This window comes from Lupinus angustifolius, chromosome LG01 (genome assembly GCF_001865875.1).
Source record: "Lupinus angustifolius cultivar Tanjil chromosome LG01, LupAngTanjil_v1.0, whole genome shotgun sequence".
Taxonomy (NCBI): Eukaryota; Viridiplantae; Streptophyta; class Magnoliopsida; order Fabales; family Fabaceae; genus Lupinus; species Lupinus angustifolius.
This window is the reverse complement of record NC_032009.1, coordinates 23084025-23100951: the sequence shown is the minus strand read 5'-3', so window position 1 is coordinate 23100951 and position 16927 is coordinate 23084025. Positions and strand designations below refer to the sequence as shown.

General features: G+C 32.0%; 1 protein-coding gene across 1 annotated transcript; it reads left to right on the top strand.

The window, feature by feature from the left end:
- Window positions 12167-12760, top strand: LOC109342752. Its single transcript, XM_019580739.1, has one exon. The coding sequence runs from the start codon at window positions 12344-12346 to the stop codon at window positions 12581-12583; it is 240 nt and encodes a 79-aa protein (XP_019436284.1). The 5' UTR covers window positions 12167-12343; the 3' UTR covers window positions 12584-12760.

The following is a 16927-nucleotide window of genomic DNA, read 5'->3' as shown; positions in this document are numbered from 1 at the left end:
TGATATTTACAGCATATTAACTATACATTATAAATGATAGGAAAACAAGTTGACAGACACAACAATATATGTTAAAACACTAGTTATCTATAATTTTTGAAGAACAACATGTTTTGCAAAAGATAAATCAAAATATTTGAAAAAAAGTAAAAAATATTTAAATAAATTTGAGAAAGAGAAACATCCTGTTGATGCGGAAGACATATGGAGAAAATATAATAGAGAAAATGACACCGAGAAATTAACGTGGTTCAGCAATTTGCCTACGTCCACAGTTGAAGAGTAACAATGATATTATCACTATGATAAAAGAGAATTACAAGTTCACTCAAGTGTTTCACTCACTTCCCAAAACCCAAGTACACCCAATATCACTCTCACTCACTTATATCTTAAACACTAAAATATTCCTCACAATATTAGAACAAGAGAAGAAGAGAGAATATGCACTAAGGCTAGAATATTGGTGTGTCTTACAATGGCTTGGAGCATTCCTATTTATAGCCAAAGCCTTGAGGATCCTATGGCCAAAAACAAAGATGCTTCACCACAACCTCTTCTTCTCATTGGCTACAAAAGAGGTTACACTATAGCCACTCATTTTACTTGGCCACAAGAATGTTTCATCATAGCCACTTCTTTTGCCACATCATTCTCTTTTTCTTTTAAGCCAATATTTAATAAATCTCCACCTTGGCTAAAAGACTATCATAACTATTTTCATGTTGCTCTTCTTCATGCCCACTAGAGATTCTGGACATCAATCAAGTCCAGACAATGCCTGAACTTCGTTGTTGGAACTGGTTTCGTCATCATGTCAGCAGGATTATTTGCACTGGGTATTTTCTCCACTTTAACAATTCCTTTCTCAATGATATCTCTGATAAAGTGCATCCGAACATCAATATGTTTTGTTCTTTCATGATACATTGGATTTTTTGTGAGATGTATAGCACTTTGACTATCACAGTAGATGGTTGTTTCTTCTAGTTGTATACCCAACTCTTCAATTAGACCTTTCTCCCAAATGGCTTCCTTTACAGCTTCTGTTACTGCGATGTACTCCGCTTCAGTTGTAGATAAAGCAACAATTGATTGTAGTGTTGCTTTCCAACTAACAGTACAACCACACAGTGTAAAAACATATCCAGTGAGTGATCTTCGCTTATCCAAATCTCCGGCATAATCTGAGTCAACATATCCGATGACCTTACTTCCAACACCTTTGACTTTTCCATACAATAAGCCAATATCCATGGTACCCTTTAGGTAGCGCATAATCCACTTCACAGCCTTCCAGTGAACTTTACCAGGACTTGCCATATACCTACTTACCACACTTACTGCTTGTGCAATATCTGGTCTAGTGCATATCATGGCATACATAAGACTGCCAACTGCACTAGCATAAGGTACACTTGACATCTCCTCATTTTCGCTCTCAGTTTGTGGACACAAGGCCATTGAAAGTTTGAAATGAGACGCCAATGGAGTAGTGACTGGTTTAGCATTTTGCATGCCAAATCGTTCCAACACTTTCTCAATATACTTCTTTTGTGATAGAAAGAGCGTCCCTTCTTTTCTATCTCTCTGAATCTCCATTCCTAGAATTTTCCTTCCAGCTCCTAAGTCCTTCATTTCAAACTCTGAGCTCAATTGAGCTTTTAAGCTTTTTATTTCTGACATGTTCTTACATGCGATCAACATGTCATCAACATAAAGAAGGAGATAGATAAATGACTTATTTGCCAGCTTCTTGTAGTAGACACAACTATCATGCTCACTTCTACAATAGCCATTTTCGAGCATGAAGGTGTCAAACCGTCGATACCACTGTCTAGAAGATTGTTTTAAGCCATATAAGGATTTCTTCAGTAAGCAAACATGATCTTCCTTCCCTTGAACTTCAAATCCTTCAGGTTGTTTCATATAGATTTGTTCCTCCAACTCACCATGCAAGAATGCTGTTTTGACATCTAGTTGCTCAAGTTCCATATCAAATTGAGCTACAATGGCAAGTAGGATGCGAATAGAGCTATGTTTTACCACAGGGGAGAAAACTTCATTGAAATCAATTCCTTCTCTTTGTGTAAAACCTTTGGCCACTAATCGCGCTTTGAATCTTGCATCTTCAACTCCAGGAATTCCTTCCTTCTTCTTGAAGACCCATTTGCATCCAACAACCTTTTGAGACTTTGGTCGTTTCTCAAGAACCCAAGTATGATTCTTATGAAGAGACTCAATTTCCTCTCTCATGGCAGAAATCCATTTGGAAGCTTCTTTATTGTTGATAGCTTCTTCATATGATTGTGGCTCACAATTGCTGATATCATCAGCAACATTTAGAGCATAAGACACCAGATCAGCATAACCATATTTCTCAGGAGGTTTTATATGTCTCCTTTGCCTATCCCTAGCCAACTGATAATGTTGCAATTGGGATACATCACTACTAGTAGATGCATCATGAACTTCTTCTTCTTGATCAAATGTATTTTCCTTCGTTGGCTCCACCTCAAACTCCACCTCAAACTCCACCTTCTCCGAGATACTAGGGTCTTTGTTTTCACTTGAAGACTCTTTATGAGGCTTTAGCATTTCAGCTTCATTAAAAGTAACATCCCTACTGATAATACATTTTCTTTTCTCTGGCCACCACAACTTATATCCTTTTACACCATCAGGATATCCAAGAAAAATGCATTTCAATGCTCTTGCATCAAGTTTTCCTTCTTTGTTATGAGCATATGCAGGGCAACCAAATATCCTCAAATTATCATAATTTGCAGGAACACCCGACCACATCTCTTCTGGAGTTTTAAAGTCAATAGCCGTTGATGGACATCTGTTGATCAAGTAACAAGCTGTATTGACAGCTTCCGCCCAGAATTGTTTTGGCAATCCAGCATTTGACAACATACACCTTGTCCTTTCAAGTAAGGTTCTGTTCATCCGTTCTGCAAGTCCATTTTGTTGAGGAGTGTGCCTCACAGTATAATGTCTGACAATACCATGATCCTTGCAAAAGTTTCCGAATTCTCTGCTACAAAACTCTAGGCCATTGTCAGTTCTCAGTCGCTTGATCTTCCTCCCAGTTTGCTTTTCGATCAAGGTTTTCCACTGCTTGAACTTCACAAATGCTTCACTTTTGTGTTTCAAAATGAAGATCCAAACCTTCCTTGAATAATCATCAATGAAAGTTAGCATATATCTCCTACCACCATGAGAAGGTACTTGGGAAGGACCCCACAAGTCAGAATGTACATAATCCAACGTGCCTTTTGTTCGATGAACTGCATTGTTGAATTTTATTCGACATTGCTTCCCAAAAATGCAATGTTCACAGAAGTCTACCTTCCCGACTTGTTGACCACATAGCAATCCTTGCTTGGCCAACTCGGCTAGGCCTCTTTCACTAACATGACCCATTCTTAGATGCCACAATTTGGTGACATCATAATCACTTGTTGATGAGACAGCAGCAACACCCGTGATTGTGTTTCCTTGTAGCATGTAGAGACTATTCTCTTTCTTTCCTTTCATTACAACCATAGCGCCTTTAGATATTCTTATAGCTCCACCTTCACCTTTGTAGCTATAACCTTTTGAATCTAGTGTTCCCAAGGAAATCAGATTTTTCTTCAATTCTGGAACATGCCTTACATCTGTCAACGTCCTTACGATTCCATCGAACATCTTGATTCTAATTGAGCCGATGCCAATGACCTTGCAGGGAGCATTATTTCCCAAAAGGACCTTGCCCCCATCTAAGGGTTGGTAAGTTGAAAACCAATCCTTAATGGGACACATGTGATATGAGCATCCAGAATCAAGTACCCATTCATCTTTTGAATCGTGCTCTGAGACTATTAGTGCATCTGCACTATCATAGTCATTTGCTACAGCTGCATCTCCATATTCACAAATCTTTTCCTTGCCTTTGCGCTCTGGACAATTCTTTCTTATATGACCTTCCTTATGACAATGAAAACATTTATACTTTCTAGGTTTCGCTTTAGACTTGGACCTAGATTTCCCTCTTTCACCAAATTGATTTCGCCTCTCTGTTCTTCCTCTGGCAAAAAGACTATCACCTGAGCCTTCAGATCTCGAATATGATACTCTTTTCTTCAGTTCTTTTGAGTGCAACGCCGCCTTTACTTCGTCTAAGGTCAGATCTTCTCGACCATACATCATGGTGTCGATGAAGTGCTCATAAGAACTTGGAAGGGAACATAGTAGAAGAATTGCTTGGTCTTCATCTTCAATTTTAACATCAATATTCTTTAGATCAAGAATAATTTTGTTAAATTCATCCAGATGATCTTTTATGGGTTTTCCTTCCTGCATTTGAAGGGTATATATTCTTTTCTTCAAATACAGCCTGTTGGTGAGTGACTTCGTCATATACAGGCTTTCCAGCTTCAACCATAATGAAGCAGCTGTAGTTTCATCTGACACTTCTCGTAGAACTTCATCTCCCAAGCACAACAAAATTGCACTATGTGCTTTTTCCAGGTTTTCATCCTTCTCGTCCTCGGTCAGACTCTGTGGTAACTTGTTTCTACCTTCCAAGGCTTTTCCCAAGCCTTGATGAACTAGTAGAGCCTTCATCTTCAATCGCCATAGGTTGAAATCATTTTCTCCATTAAATTTCTCCAAATCAAATTTAGCACTCGCCATGATAACCGTATACCAGAACAGTATCGTAGTCCGTGAACATACACCAGGAAAGCTCCCAGGAAAGAGAGGTGGGTCTTAACAGACACGCTTAAATACCAGGTCTTTCCTAAGACAGAACTTTCCTAGACATGCACTTTCACACTATTATACCTTTCTAGTAACAAGAACAATTCTTTTCTGGTGTGTAAGATCAGACAATGCTGCAAACACAGAGCATACTAAGAATTTTCTTTTAGATCGTACGGCTTAGCATGCAAGAGCTCTACGAGCTCTGATACCAGTTTGTTGATGCGGAAGACATATGGAGAAAATATAATAGAGAAAATGACACCGAGAAATTAACGTGGTTCAGCAATTTGCCTACGTCCACGGTTGAAGAGCAACAATGATATTATCACTATGATAAAAGAGAATTACAAGTTCACTCAAGTGTTTCACTCACTTCCCAAAACCCAAGTACACCCAATATCACTCTCACTCACTTATATCTTAAACACTAAAATATTCCTCACAATATTAGAACAAGAGAAGAAGAGAGAATATGCACTAAGGCTAGAATATTGGTGTGTCTTACAATGGCTTGGAGCATTCCTATTTATAGCCAAAGCCTTGAGGATCCTATGGCCAAAAACAAAGATGCTTCACCACAACCTCTTCTTCTCATTGGCTACAAAAGAGGTTACACTATAGCCACTCATTTTACTTGGCCACAAGAATGTTTCATCATAGCCACTTCTTTTGCCACATCATTCTCTTTTTCTTTTAAGCCAATATTTAATACATCCATTTATAATATTATGCAGCAACTCAATTTAAAGTCACTATAGTTTGAATTTTTTAAATGTGCTATTAAACCTAGTGTAATACTTAGAAATTGTATATTTTGGAATGCAAGACATGTAGCCAGTGTGCAGAGACCTTAGATATGTTGGGATAGAGAGTAAATTCAATAATTTAATTTGGTATCTTGAAGCACTTTTTTTTAAAGAGAGTAAAATATATCCTTATGTCAGGAGATAATTTATCTCTTTCGATCAGTAAAAGTATAACATATATACTATTTTGTTTAATTTTAGAAATATTTTTATAGAAAAATGATTAAATATGACATGTGTCATGATTTTTAGTGGCTAAATGAGATAAGTTATTTCTTTATATCAGAAGATATTTTATTCTCTTTTTTAAATGATTGTTATTAGATAATAAAGTATCTCCTGATATAAGATATAAATTATCTCCCCTTCAGCCATAAAAATCATGACATGTGTTCTGTTTAATCATTTTCTATAAAAATATTTCTAAAACTAAACAAAACATTACATGTGTCATGCTATTACTAGCCGGAGGAGATAAGTTATCTCCCCTGATATGAGAAAATATTTTATTCTTTTGTTATCAATAAAGTAAATTATACTCATACCCAATGAGTTCAAGTGAAATTGTACAAATTATCTATTTTTTAAATCTACACAAATCAATTCTAATTACATACCTAAGTTACATTGAGTACATCTCTAGGAGAGATAAATGTAATATTAAACAAAAAATGGTGACGAATGTAATAAAGTTAAAGAAAATATAGTATATTGTGAAGACAAATCATTTAATAAAAGATTAAATGTCTATTTTGTTAGTTTATGATATAGTATAAGAGTGATTTAAATATTTCCTTAGAATTATTGATACAGTTTGTAACGAACCAAAAATAATGAATAAACATTGACTCTTATAATATTTGAACTTGTTTTCACACTATAACATATTTTGTTTAATATAATTACATTGTTATCATTTTTTCAAGAAATTACACTTATCTATCCTATTATTGAAGAAAAAGCTACTACATTTTACATATTTTAAACATTTTATATATTTTACACATTTAACACATGTGTTTTATTAGTTTGTTAATTAGTTTGTTTAGGTAAGTTTGTTACATATTCATCTACTATAAATAAGGTCTTATGTCTTGATCAAATTCAATGAGAAATATCCACAAATTTCATTTTACGCTTCCGTATTATTTTTGCAATATGGTATCAGAGCACCTTTAATAAAGGTGTTTCTACTACCGTTGCGCTTCATTATTTTTTACTCATTATCATCATTAGATCCTGCTTTCATTGCCAAATGGAAAATCAAATCATCAACCTCAAGAATCTCCTCAACAATGAATGGTTTGAAGGCTCTCTTCTAAAAGCATTGGCTTAGGTGCATTTTGTGGTGATCATTCCCTTTCTATCCAATAATTGAAAAATCCTTCATTTCTATGTCCCCTCCGCGTGAGTCCTTATTCACATTTGCATTTTGAATTCTCAAAGACATCTATGTAGACAAGCTGTAAAGAAAGGTAGAAAGAACAACAACAAAGGAAAAGAAAAGAATGGAAGCTCAAGAAAAGGCTGCTATTATTTCTAACACATGGAGAGGGAGAACCAAAGACCCAAAACGGTATTCATCGTCTTCTTCGTCTTGGCGTATAATGGACTGGGAGGCCGAATATACAAAATTTCAATTGGAGATACCATCCAAGAAGAGATACCACCCAAGAAAGTCAAGAACAAGAAGGGTCCTGGTCCTTCACAATATGTTATGGTTTAAGGTGAGGATGTTGATAAGGAGAGGTGATGTGAATGAGAAATGTGTTAATGCAATGGAGGTATCAAGAAGGGATCAAAGGTTAAACAACATGTTTGACTCATAGTGTACGAGTTTGAGTTATGATGAACAATCTTAAAATATTACAAAAGATTTGTTGAAAGGAGCTCTTGGTATACAAGGATCCATATTGAAGAGTAAGGGAAGAACACCTTATGCTTCAAGAGCAAGTTACATGATATTGCAGCTAGAAGAGTTTTTTTTTACAATAATGGACCATTGGATTGTGTTCTAGCAGAAATGGCACAACATGGCAACAACAACAACAACAAGACCAACAAGATCAACAACAAGGTCAACAACAACAACAAAACAACAAGATCAACAACAACAAGATTAAGTGATTGAGAAAATCCACTCATATTAGGATCGAGATTTCGATCCATTACATTGTCACGATATCAAATTGAATTATCAAGCTGGAGTCATGTCATTTACCCTCCAACTTAAGGGGGCTATTGAAGAAAAATCTACCATATTTTACATATTTTACACATTTTATATATTTTACATATTTAACACATGTGTTTTATTAGTTTGTTAATTAGTTTGTTTAGATAAGTTTGTTACATATTCATGTACTATGAATAAAGTCTTATGCTTTGATCAAATTCAATAAGAAATATCCACAAATTTCATTTTACGCTTCCATATTATTTTTGCAATACCTATATGAATAATTAATATAATATATGTATATAATTGGAGGCGATTTGTGTATATTTTAAAAAAATAATAATAATAGATATAATTTTATTAAAAATGAGGGTATCAGCAACTAAATCACAAGTTGCATGTGCTGGAAAGTGTTGATCTGAGATAATCCTCTGCCATCAATTATTAGTGTAAGATTACCAAATTGCATGTGGCTTTTTGAGGGATTGTGTATGGTAGAGGGTGGGAGAATTAAATATTAATTATATTATATATGCAGGGATGCAACTAGGATAAAATGAGTAAGGGGCAAAATTAACAATAAATTATGCACCTTATTTTATACTGAGAAATTTAGAGACACAAGTACATCATAATAAAAAAGATTGCACTATAGATATCTATTTAAATTTTAATGTAAAATAGAAGATGATATTAGAATTTGAAAGAGACAAATATAACATTAATAATATATATTGAAAGAAACAACTATGCCAAATTCATTGAACCTGAGTCAGTCATAGCTAATCTGAATTGTGCATGTGTGACTTCAAAACCTATTGATGCATTCCCCATTTTCTCACTCCCTTCTTTCCCTTCCTTATAAATAATACACCACACATAAAGTTAATTGAAAATTATTTTTCTAGTAAAAAATCACAAACATATGTTAATCTTGGGATTCAATATCAATATTATATTTCCTCTTTTCCATTTTCACATTGAGACACTAATAAAAGGGTTAAAATGCAAATGGTGCAACAAATAATATGATTCGTATTACAACAAAGAAATTAAAGATCATTAGCATTTAGCAATTAACAATACAACAATATATGCCAATATCAAAAGAGTACATATATATTATGCCTTGTATTTGATAAAGTTTAATTGTACGGGATGTACATAGAGTCATATACCCTTTGAGGATCCCTTAATAATTAAGATCTCATAAAGTTATAAGACACAGCTTGAGGGCACTCTGTTGGGTTATCAAAGTCCAAAGAGGTGGAACCTTTCTTGGAAGGTGTCAGGCTTCACCACTAACGATTATTGCTAAAAATGTCAGATATCCCACCATTGTATCATTCTATATATATTTCTATGTGTCAAATTATTATTAATAGAAAACCTTTTTCATCTTAAACTATAGATTAAATTTAGAGTAAATATTTATTTTAGTCTTTTATATTTTTTGATCTTACTAGTTTAGTTTTTCAAAAATTGAAAAACAAAAAATAGTCACCTAAAATTTGAATGTAAGTTAAATTAGTCATTTTAGCATGTTTTACAACACCTAATAAATAATAATTTGACCCTAAAAAAACTAATTTGATCTACATTTGAAATATTTGGAACCATTTTTTTCAAATTTTTAGAGACTGATAAAATCAAAAAAATAAGGGACTTGAATTTATTATCTTTTGGCCGATCACAATACTTTGACATGTGGTTAAACACAAAGTGAAATAGTAGATTTTATCCCTAAAAATATACAACAAGGCAAATATACTAACTGTGAAATACATATACTATTCTATGGATAAAGCTGAAAAGAAACCCTACAAAGCTTGCTTTGGTTTTTCTTTACTTGTAAATCTTCACTTGCCCCTTTATGATAAATCTATATGGTACAAAGTGCACGGTCCAGCTTTACATGCATGAAAGAGTGGCCTCTAAGTATTATTATATGCAATTCTTAAATACTTCTTTAGCATAGTTGCATTCCTATATCTAGGATAAAAAAATACTAAGCCCCCTAAGGTTCTAACATGGTGTGTGAACAGAACAATAACGAGTTTATGGAAGGCTGTACTCAATTTTTGTTAATTTATTATAATGAAAATCCATTATCATCATCTCTTTAGATGGTCATGTTAATTTGATTATAATGAAAATTCATTATCATTTCATTAGATGGAATTGCTTACAAGTAAGTAGTTTTGACAACAATTTTGAGATACTTATAAGTTAACCAATTGACTTATTCAATCAAAATAAATAAGTAGTCTTATCATTAGAAACATTTTTCAAAACAGATTTGACGTATAAGTTTTGATTACATATATCAATTAGTCACTTATGATTTTAATCCTAGGGTTCGGACTTACTTACCATTGTACTATACTATATCCAACCATCTTTGCACGAAGCTCTAATTTATAAGTCATTTTAATTATATTATTTTACGTTTATTAGCTTGGTGATCAATATTTTTATTACATATTTTGAATTCAATAAGTTATTTTATTGGTTATAAACTTTCAACCTTAGAATGGATTTTCAACCTAGTTAACTTTTTAGTTAGTTATGTCAAACACCCTACATGCATCAGTCAACAATATTTGGGTTCTATACAGTTTGTTTTTTTTATAAAATCATTTAACAAATGAAAGTAACATAAAACTGCTGGTAAGGCTTGTTTGCATGGTTTAATTTTCCTATATATATATATATATGCCTTCAACATAGATAAAGATGCATATGTACCAAACCAAAGTAACATTTTAAGGAAAGTCTTGGTTCTAGATTTCTTTTGAACGAGAAAGGAAAAACGTAAGGAACCATATATAACTTTAATTGTACATATGAGATCATAAGGTATAATATCCAGATTGAGAGATTAGCAATGTATATTTTCAATTCAAACTATATTAAGTTAATTGGTGAAAGGTTCTTAGCAAGTGCTCAAATTTCCAATTCGCAAAAGAGTTCTATTAACTTGTCGGTGAAGTACTTATCATAGGTTCCTAGTAGGGGAAATGAAAAAAAAGTAGAAATTATTATATGAACTCGGGTCAACGATAGTCATGCAGCCGAAAGTCGCACCCCAATTCTTGGCAACACCACTATGATTATAATCAAATCTTCAATATTTTTAATATGTTAAAAAATGTAACTTAAATAAATCTATTTCAAATCATTATGTATTGGGACTATTGATCATAAACCATGAGATAATCCATAGTCACAGAAATAATAAAGGTGACTAAAGTTCCACAAATTCAACAAAGTTAGGAGTAGAGGCATTAAACTACTAATTCCGGAGGCATAGTTTATATAATAAAATAAAGCATCTTTGGTTGGCACACAAATTTATAATAATAAAGAAAAGCAAAGTTGGGCACTCAATATAATCCCAAGGGAAACAACAGTCAATAATTCAAAAAGAGAGGTCAAGAAAGCTTCTGCTTTCTTCCAAGTTTTACAACCATCATAACCATTATTAATTGGTCATTTCAGGCAATCTTGACTGTCCTTTTAGCAGTAATAAACACTCGTCTCAGTTGGTGTCCCTATTGGTATTCCAAATCAATCAAAATATATATGTTACTTAATTGAAAAAGTTATAAAAATATAAATTGATATTTTTATATTATTTAATGTAATTTTATTGATAATGAATATAGAGATAGGGTTTATTTGTAACAGAATATCCTTCTTCTTCGATGAAACAATGCTTTATGGAAGTGAGATAGAAAACTTTGTATGTGTGAGATGTAACCAAATCAAATGTAATTATACAAACAAAAAAAGAAGTGAAATTAGTCATAATAAGATTAGATCAACAAGCCTGTATAGTTTGTAGATAGCTTAGCTATATAGATATGGTTTTGATTCCGTGTGTTGGTATGGGAAAAGCTTTTCAGAGATGTTGTAACTTGTAATTGTTTCAATGATTTCCTTATCTATCAATGAGGCTAGGACATACATTTAGTAGTTAACTAAATTTTATACATGGAAAAGACTTTTTGAGAAAAATAAAACTCAATTCAACAAAAGATGGTTTGTGTGCAATCATTGATAAGAAACACTCTTAATAAAAAAAATGAAAATATCTTTTATCTAGAAATATGTAGCGTTTCTGGGAAGTTCCATTGTTATTAGGACATGAGAACAGTTGAAAATTAAAATTGAGATATTATATCTTTAACAAAAACTTTAATATAATGTTTCAGGTGACTTTTTTACTTATAAATTTTTTCTCTCATCCTTTATATCCAATTTAAGACTTTACACCTCAAAAATACCGACATGATAAAATTACACAACTTTGTAAAATACCAACATGATAAAATGACACAACTTTGTAAAAATTACACAACTTTGTAATGATGTGTTTAGCTTTATTGAAAACCTAGCATAGTGGTCATGAGGAGCTGGTGGTGCATGTGACTGTCTTGTACCCTATAAATACAAGTTATGCTACTCCATGCTATACCAACCAAACCCAAAGTGCCTTTCACCTGAAGGAGCAATTTGTGAGTGTTGAGGGTTGCAACACAAATCACCATTCTAAGACAAAGGGAGAAGAAGAATAAGAAGAAGAGAAGTGATAATTGTAATAATGGGAGGAAAGAAGTGTTCTTCCTTCTCCTTTTGTGGGATGTTCAAGTCATGTTTCTCAAGTGGAAGTAATAAAGATAGTGAGTACTATTATGAAGACAATAGCAGAAGAATATTTGCAAGTGATGAAGATAGAGGACGTTGGGTTGCTGAGCCTGGTATTGACAACAAAGCTTCTGCTTTCATTGCCAACTTCTATGCCAACCATGTCACTGACTCTGACCACCAATTTGCTTCTTGAAATTTCTCATATCTTCTTCATTAATTGCTTTTCATATATCAACCCTCTAAATGTAATGTTGTTCCTTCATTTGGTTGTATAGTGATTGAGTGAAGGTGGGGATCCAATAATTTCTGTGCTACTTAATAATGTAAAAAATCATTTGTTGTTATTACAATTAAGTTTCATTTGTTTTCCCATTTTTTCTACCTCTTTTTATTTATATGTTACTCCATGCCATGTAAGTATATATATAACTATCATAAGAAAATGGAGGTGAAGCATGCAAGATTTCACATAATCTATAATAGGAACTAGAATCTTCCGCTTGAACTCAGTTAAGCTTCTTTTACTGCATCTTTTATGTTGAGACCATTTGATAGTAGCTATTATCTCAAAATGGCTTCTTTTTTTAATTATAATAAAGTAAACATGATTAATTCTGATATTAACAGCGCAGTGCAAGATTTATAATTGGGTTTTTTTAATATGTTTTAGTGACACATGTTAAAGGATGCAGATAATTTGTAAAGTTAGTATCTCTAATCATATCTCAATTTAGTATTTTCAATCTTGCCTCACCCACTTATATCACTGAACATTAAAATAAAATATTATTTTTTATTTATTAGCAAACACTCGTTAGTCAAGGACAAGAAAACATAAAATTTGAAACTTAAGATCAATATTAAAGATACTTAAGGTAGTAAGTGTATTTTGAAAAACTACAAATATAATTATTCCAAAATATAAAGCGTATAAACTACATTGCCTTCTTAAATATCATTAACATATGTCTTAATAAAATATCAGTAAAGAACACGTATCACTTGTTCTCATTTTCTGTTTATATCAATTAAATTGTGTCACTTAAATAAAAATAAAATTCCTAAAAATAAAAACTAATATTTTCATTTTATAAAATATGATTACTTAAAAATATGGGATCTAATCTTTTTTAGGATAGAGGATCATTGTTCTATTACTAAAACCTTGTAATTTTCCTAGGAATGAAAGTCATTGCTCATGGAGCCTCACTTATGATTTGACTTAAGTAGGTGATTAATTACCTGGCGGTCCACAATGCCTTGTTAAGTAGTTTATGGTACGTGCTAGAATGAGATGATTTTGTTCTATGTTTGTTTAACTATATATATATATATAATATGTTATATAATAGAAGAGAACAAGATATGGAAGTTAATAAGTAAAACACTTTGGTTTTATTGAAAGGGTGGAATGTGCACCAAACGCTAACTTAGTTTACTCATCCTAAAGGAGTAGGTTCTCTTCCTTTGTGTCAATACACAATAGTTCATAGGTTGAATGGAATCATAAAGTAAAGTGTACACCTGAATGACAAGATACCACAGTGCACATTGGAATATCATTCCAGGACTTGTTCACCTTGGAAATTGGATTCATAAGGTTTTTAAGATCATATATCTCATTTTTCAGAAGAAAAATTATAAAAACATAAAATAATTTGTCATGTTATTTAATAGAATTCAATTCAATCCAATATAATTTTCTTTGCTGACAGATAAATCCTTATTTCTCACTTCTTTTAAGTACAAAGTTACTTTCAATGTGGGGAATACTACTCAATTATATTTCCACTTCTTAGTTCTAACATAATTTCAGTCCAAAATATGCACTACATATTTAATAAGCTATAATAACCTAACGTTATTCCCAACCATGTAGGATTGACTACATAGACTGAACCACTGTTTTTATCATATATTGTCTACATTAACAAAGTTTCAAACATTTTTTAATCATTATACCTGAGTTTTTCTTGGCCTTCTATATCTTTAGAAATAGTGCGTTTAATAAGCTATAGTGTAGAAATATATCAGCTTCCTTATATTGGGGTAGTATTTTTTTTGGCAGTTATATTACTCTACTAGGAACTTAAATGAATGATGTAAAAAAGATACCGGTCAGTTCGATCAGAAAATCTGTGAACTGGACCCCTAACCGGTACAGTACAGATGTTGAACTGGCCAAGTATCAAAACCGGTGAACCGGGTAGTATTTGACTAAACCGGCTGGATTACACAAATATTTTTCAAAACCGGTGAACCGGGTAGTATTTGACTAAACCGGCTGGATTATACAAATTTTTTTTAAAAAAACTTAAAAACTCATTACAAAGTGACCTATCTTTCCAATTCTTCTTCAACACTTCAAGACACATTCTTCCAAGGCATACTTAGATTACACGTTTTGTTCCTAACATTCGTGTTTAATCTCAATGACATTTGTGTAATCTTGGAATATTGTCTGAAGATAGGATTTGGTGCAAAAATATAATCTCGATATGAGACAACTTTGACTTAAAACTCCAAATTTATTTGTTTTGTAGAGTGAATTGTGAACTTGTGTCATTTATTTATATTTTGTGGTTGTAAAATGATACTTTTAGATTGATATATATTTTGTAATTTAGACTTTGAATTTGTTAAAGACTTAAAGTTGTTTGTTTATGTGAATTTTGAATAGATTATGAATATGAATTGTAAATTTGAGTATCTAACTATTTGGAAAAAAATTGTTATAGGTTTATATATATAAATATAAGCAGATATGTCCGACTTATTTGACACGCGGTTTAATTACTAAATCACCAATTAAACCATTATACCAGTACTCTGACCGGTTTAATAATCGGTACGGTTTTAACAACACCTAATTAAATTGTCGCTTGAAGAGTAAATATACCTGGCATCTTAGATGGTGGAAGTTGCTTGGTTTGTGTCCCTTGAAATGACCTCATATTTATATCACATATATTCATATTTGATGTTAGAAAGCATTGTGAACTGAATATCATTAGCAACAAAAAGTTGAGATATTTTTAGATAAACAGCTTACTTTTTTCAAGTACTTGATTTTGAATAATATATATAGTCCTTTTGAAAAGGATTATGTACCCAAGTAACTGAGTTATGATTAATAAATAAAAGATGAAAAAAGGGCACACAAATCTTATCATTTATACAATCAGCAATATCAGTCTTTGCAACTTGAATGGAAGAGGAACCAAATGCTAGCTTATGGGGTCCAACTAATAACTTATCTTAACAATGAAAGCACCACAAAAGTGACTCAAATTCTAAAGGGTAATTGAAAGGGAAAAAAGGGATTATTTTTGGTGTGACATAGAAAAGTTTTCAGTATTTGTACAAGTCACTAATTTTCTTCTGTTATTATCAAATGGAAAAAAAAAATTCATGCTAGCATGGTAACCTATAACCTAAAGTAATAAAATGTGGCACAAGGATATAGAACTAATCTAAATTAATATAAACCACATTTCTCCTTTCCAGGCATCCTCTATGAAATTTTGGTATAAAGTATTCATCAAATTTCCACTTTTCCATTCCACTATTTATACAAGTATAATTTAAAGAATGAATGATTATGGTTGAGTGGTGCGAATAATCACTATAAACCCCTAAAATTTATTTTGTTTATATATGATTCCAGAAGGCCTAATTCTAAATATTCCATAGATTAGAATAGGCAACAATCACGTGATTCTGAAGACAAGGGACAAAAAAAGAAGCGAACAAGAAGAATAATGAGATGACAGATAGGCGATGAATACCAAATATAAGGAGCTATTATCGTTGTTCAAGTTAATTGTAAAAGGAAAAAAGATATATACACCGATAGTTTTTTACACTGTCACTATATCATCCACCATTGATTTTTAATTATTATTAACTTTTAAATAAAAGTATTACAAATGAATGATGAATGATACACTGACTGTGTATAAATCTTTACACTGTCAATGCATACATTTTAAACTCATTGTAAAATTGAATAAAATGATACACAAAATATATAATTTGAGCTAAAACGTAAAACTTTTGCGAAAATGTTTAATGGTTATGGCCCATTCATGCTTCGGTTTCGTGTGGGGGAAGCCCATTACTTTTTTCCTCACCATTCCATATTTTTCTTTACAAAACAAAATACCTTTGGGAGATAAGTTATTATACACTCTCATTACTATAATTATGGCAAAAATATTTGTAAAATTAAAATTGGCATATGTTATAATTTTAGTGGTTGGAGGATATACTTTATCTTCTAATACCAGAAAATATTTTGTTCTCTTATTTTAAACTAACATAAAGACTCCTTTTGAAAATTTAAGATTTCAAAAATTGGAATTCAAACAAAAAATAGTAATGAATTTCATAAATAAGAAGAATTAGATGAATATTATTCCTATATTTATTGTATATAAAATAAAACGGAGGAGGTTCTTTTCTTCATTAGTTCCATACATATTCAATTCTCATAATTGCTTTAGGGATAAAAATTATGTAAAAATCAAAACAGGTA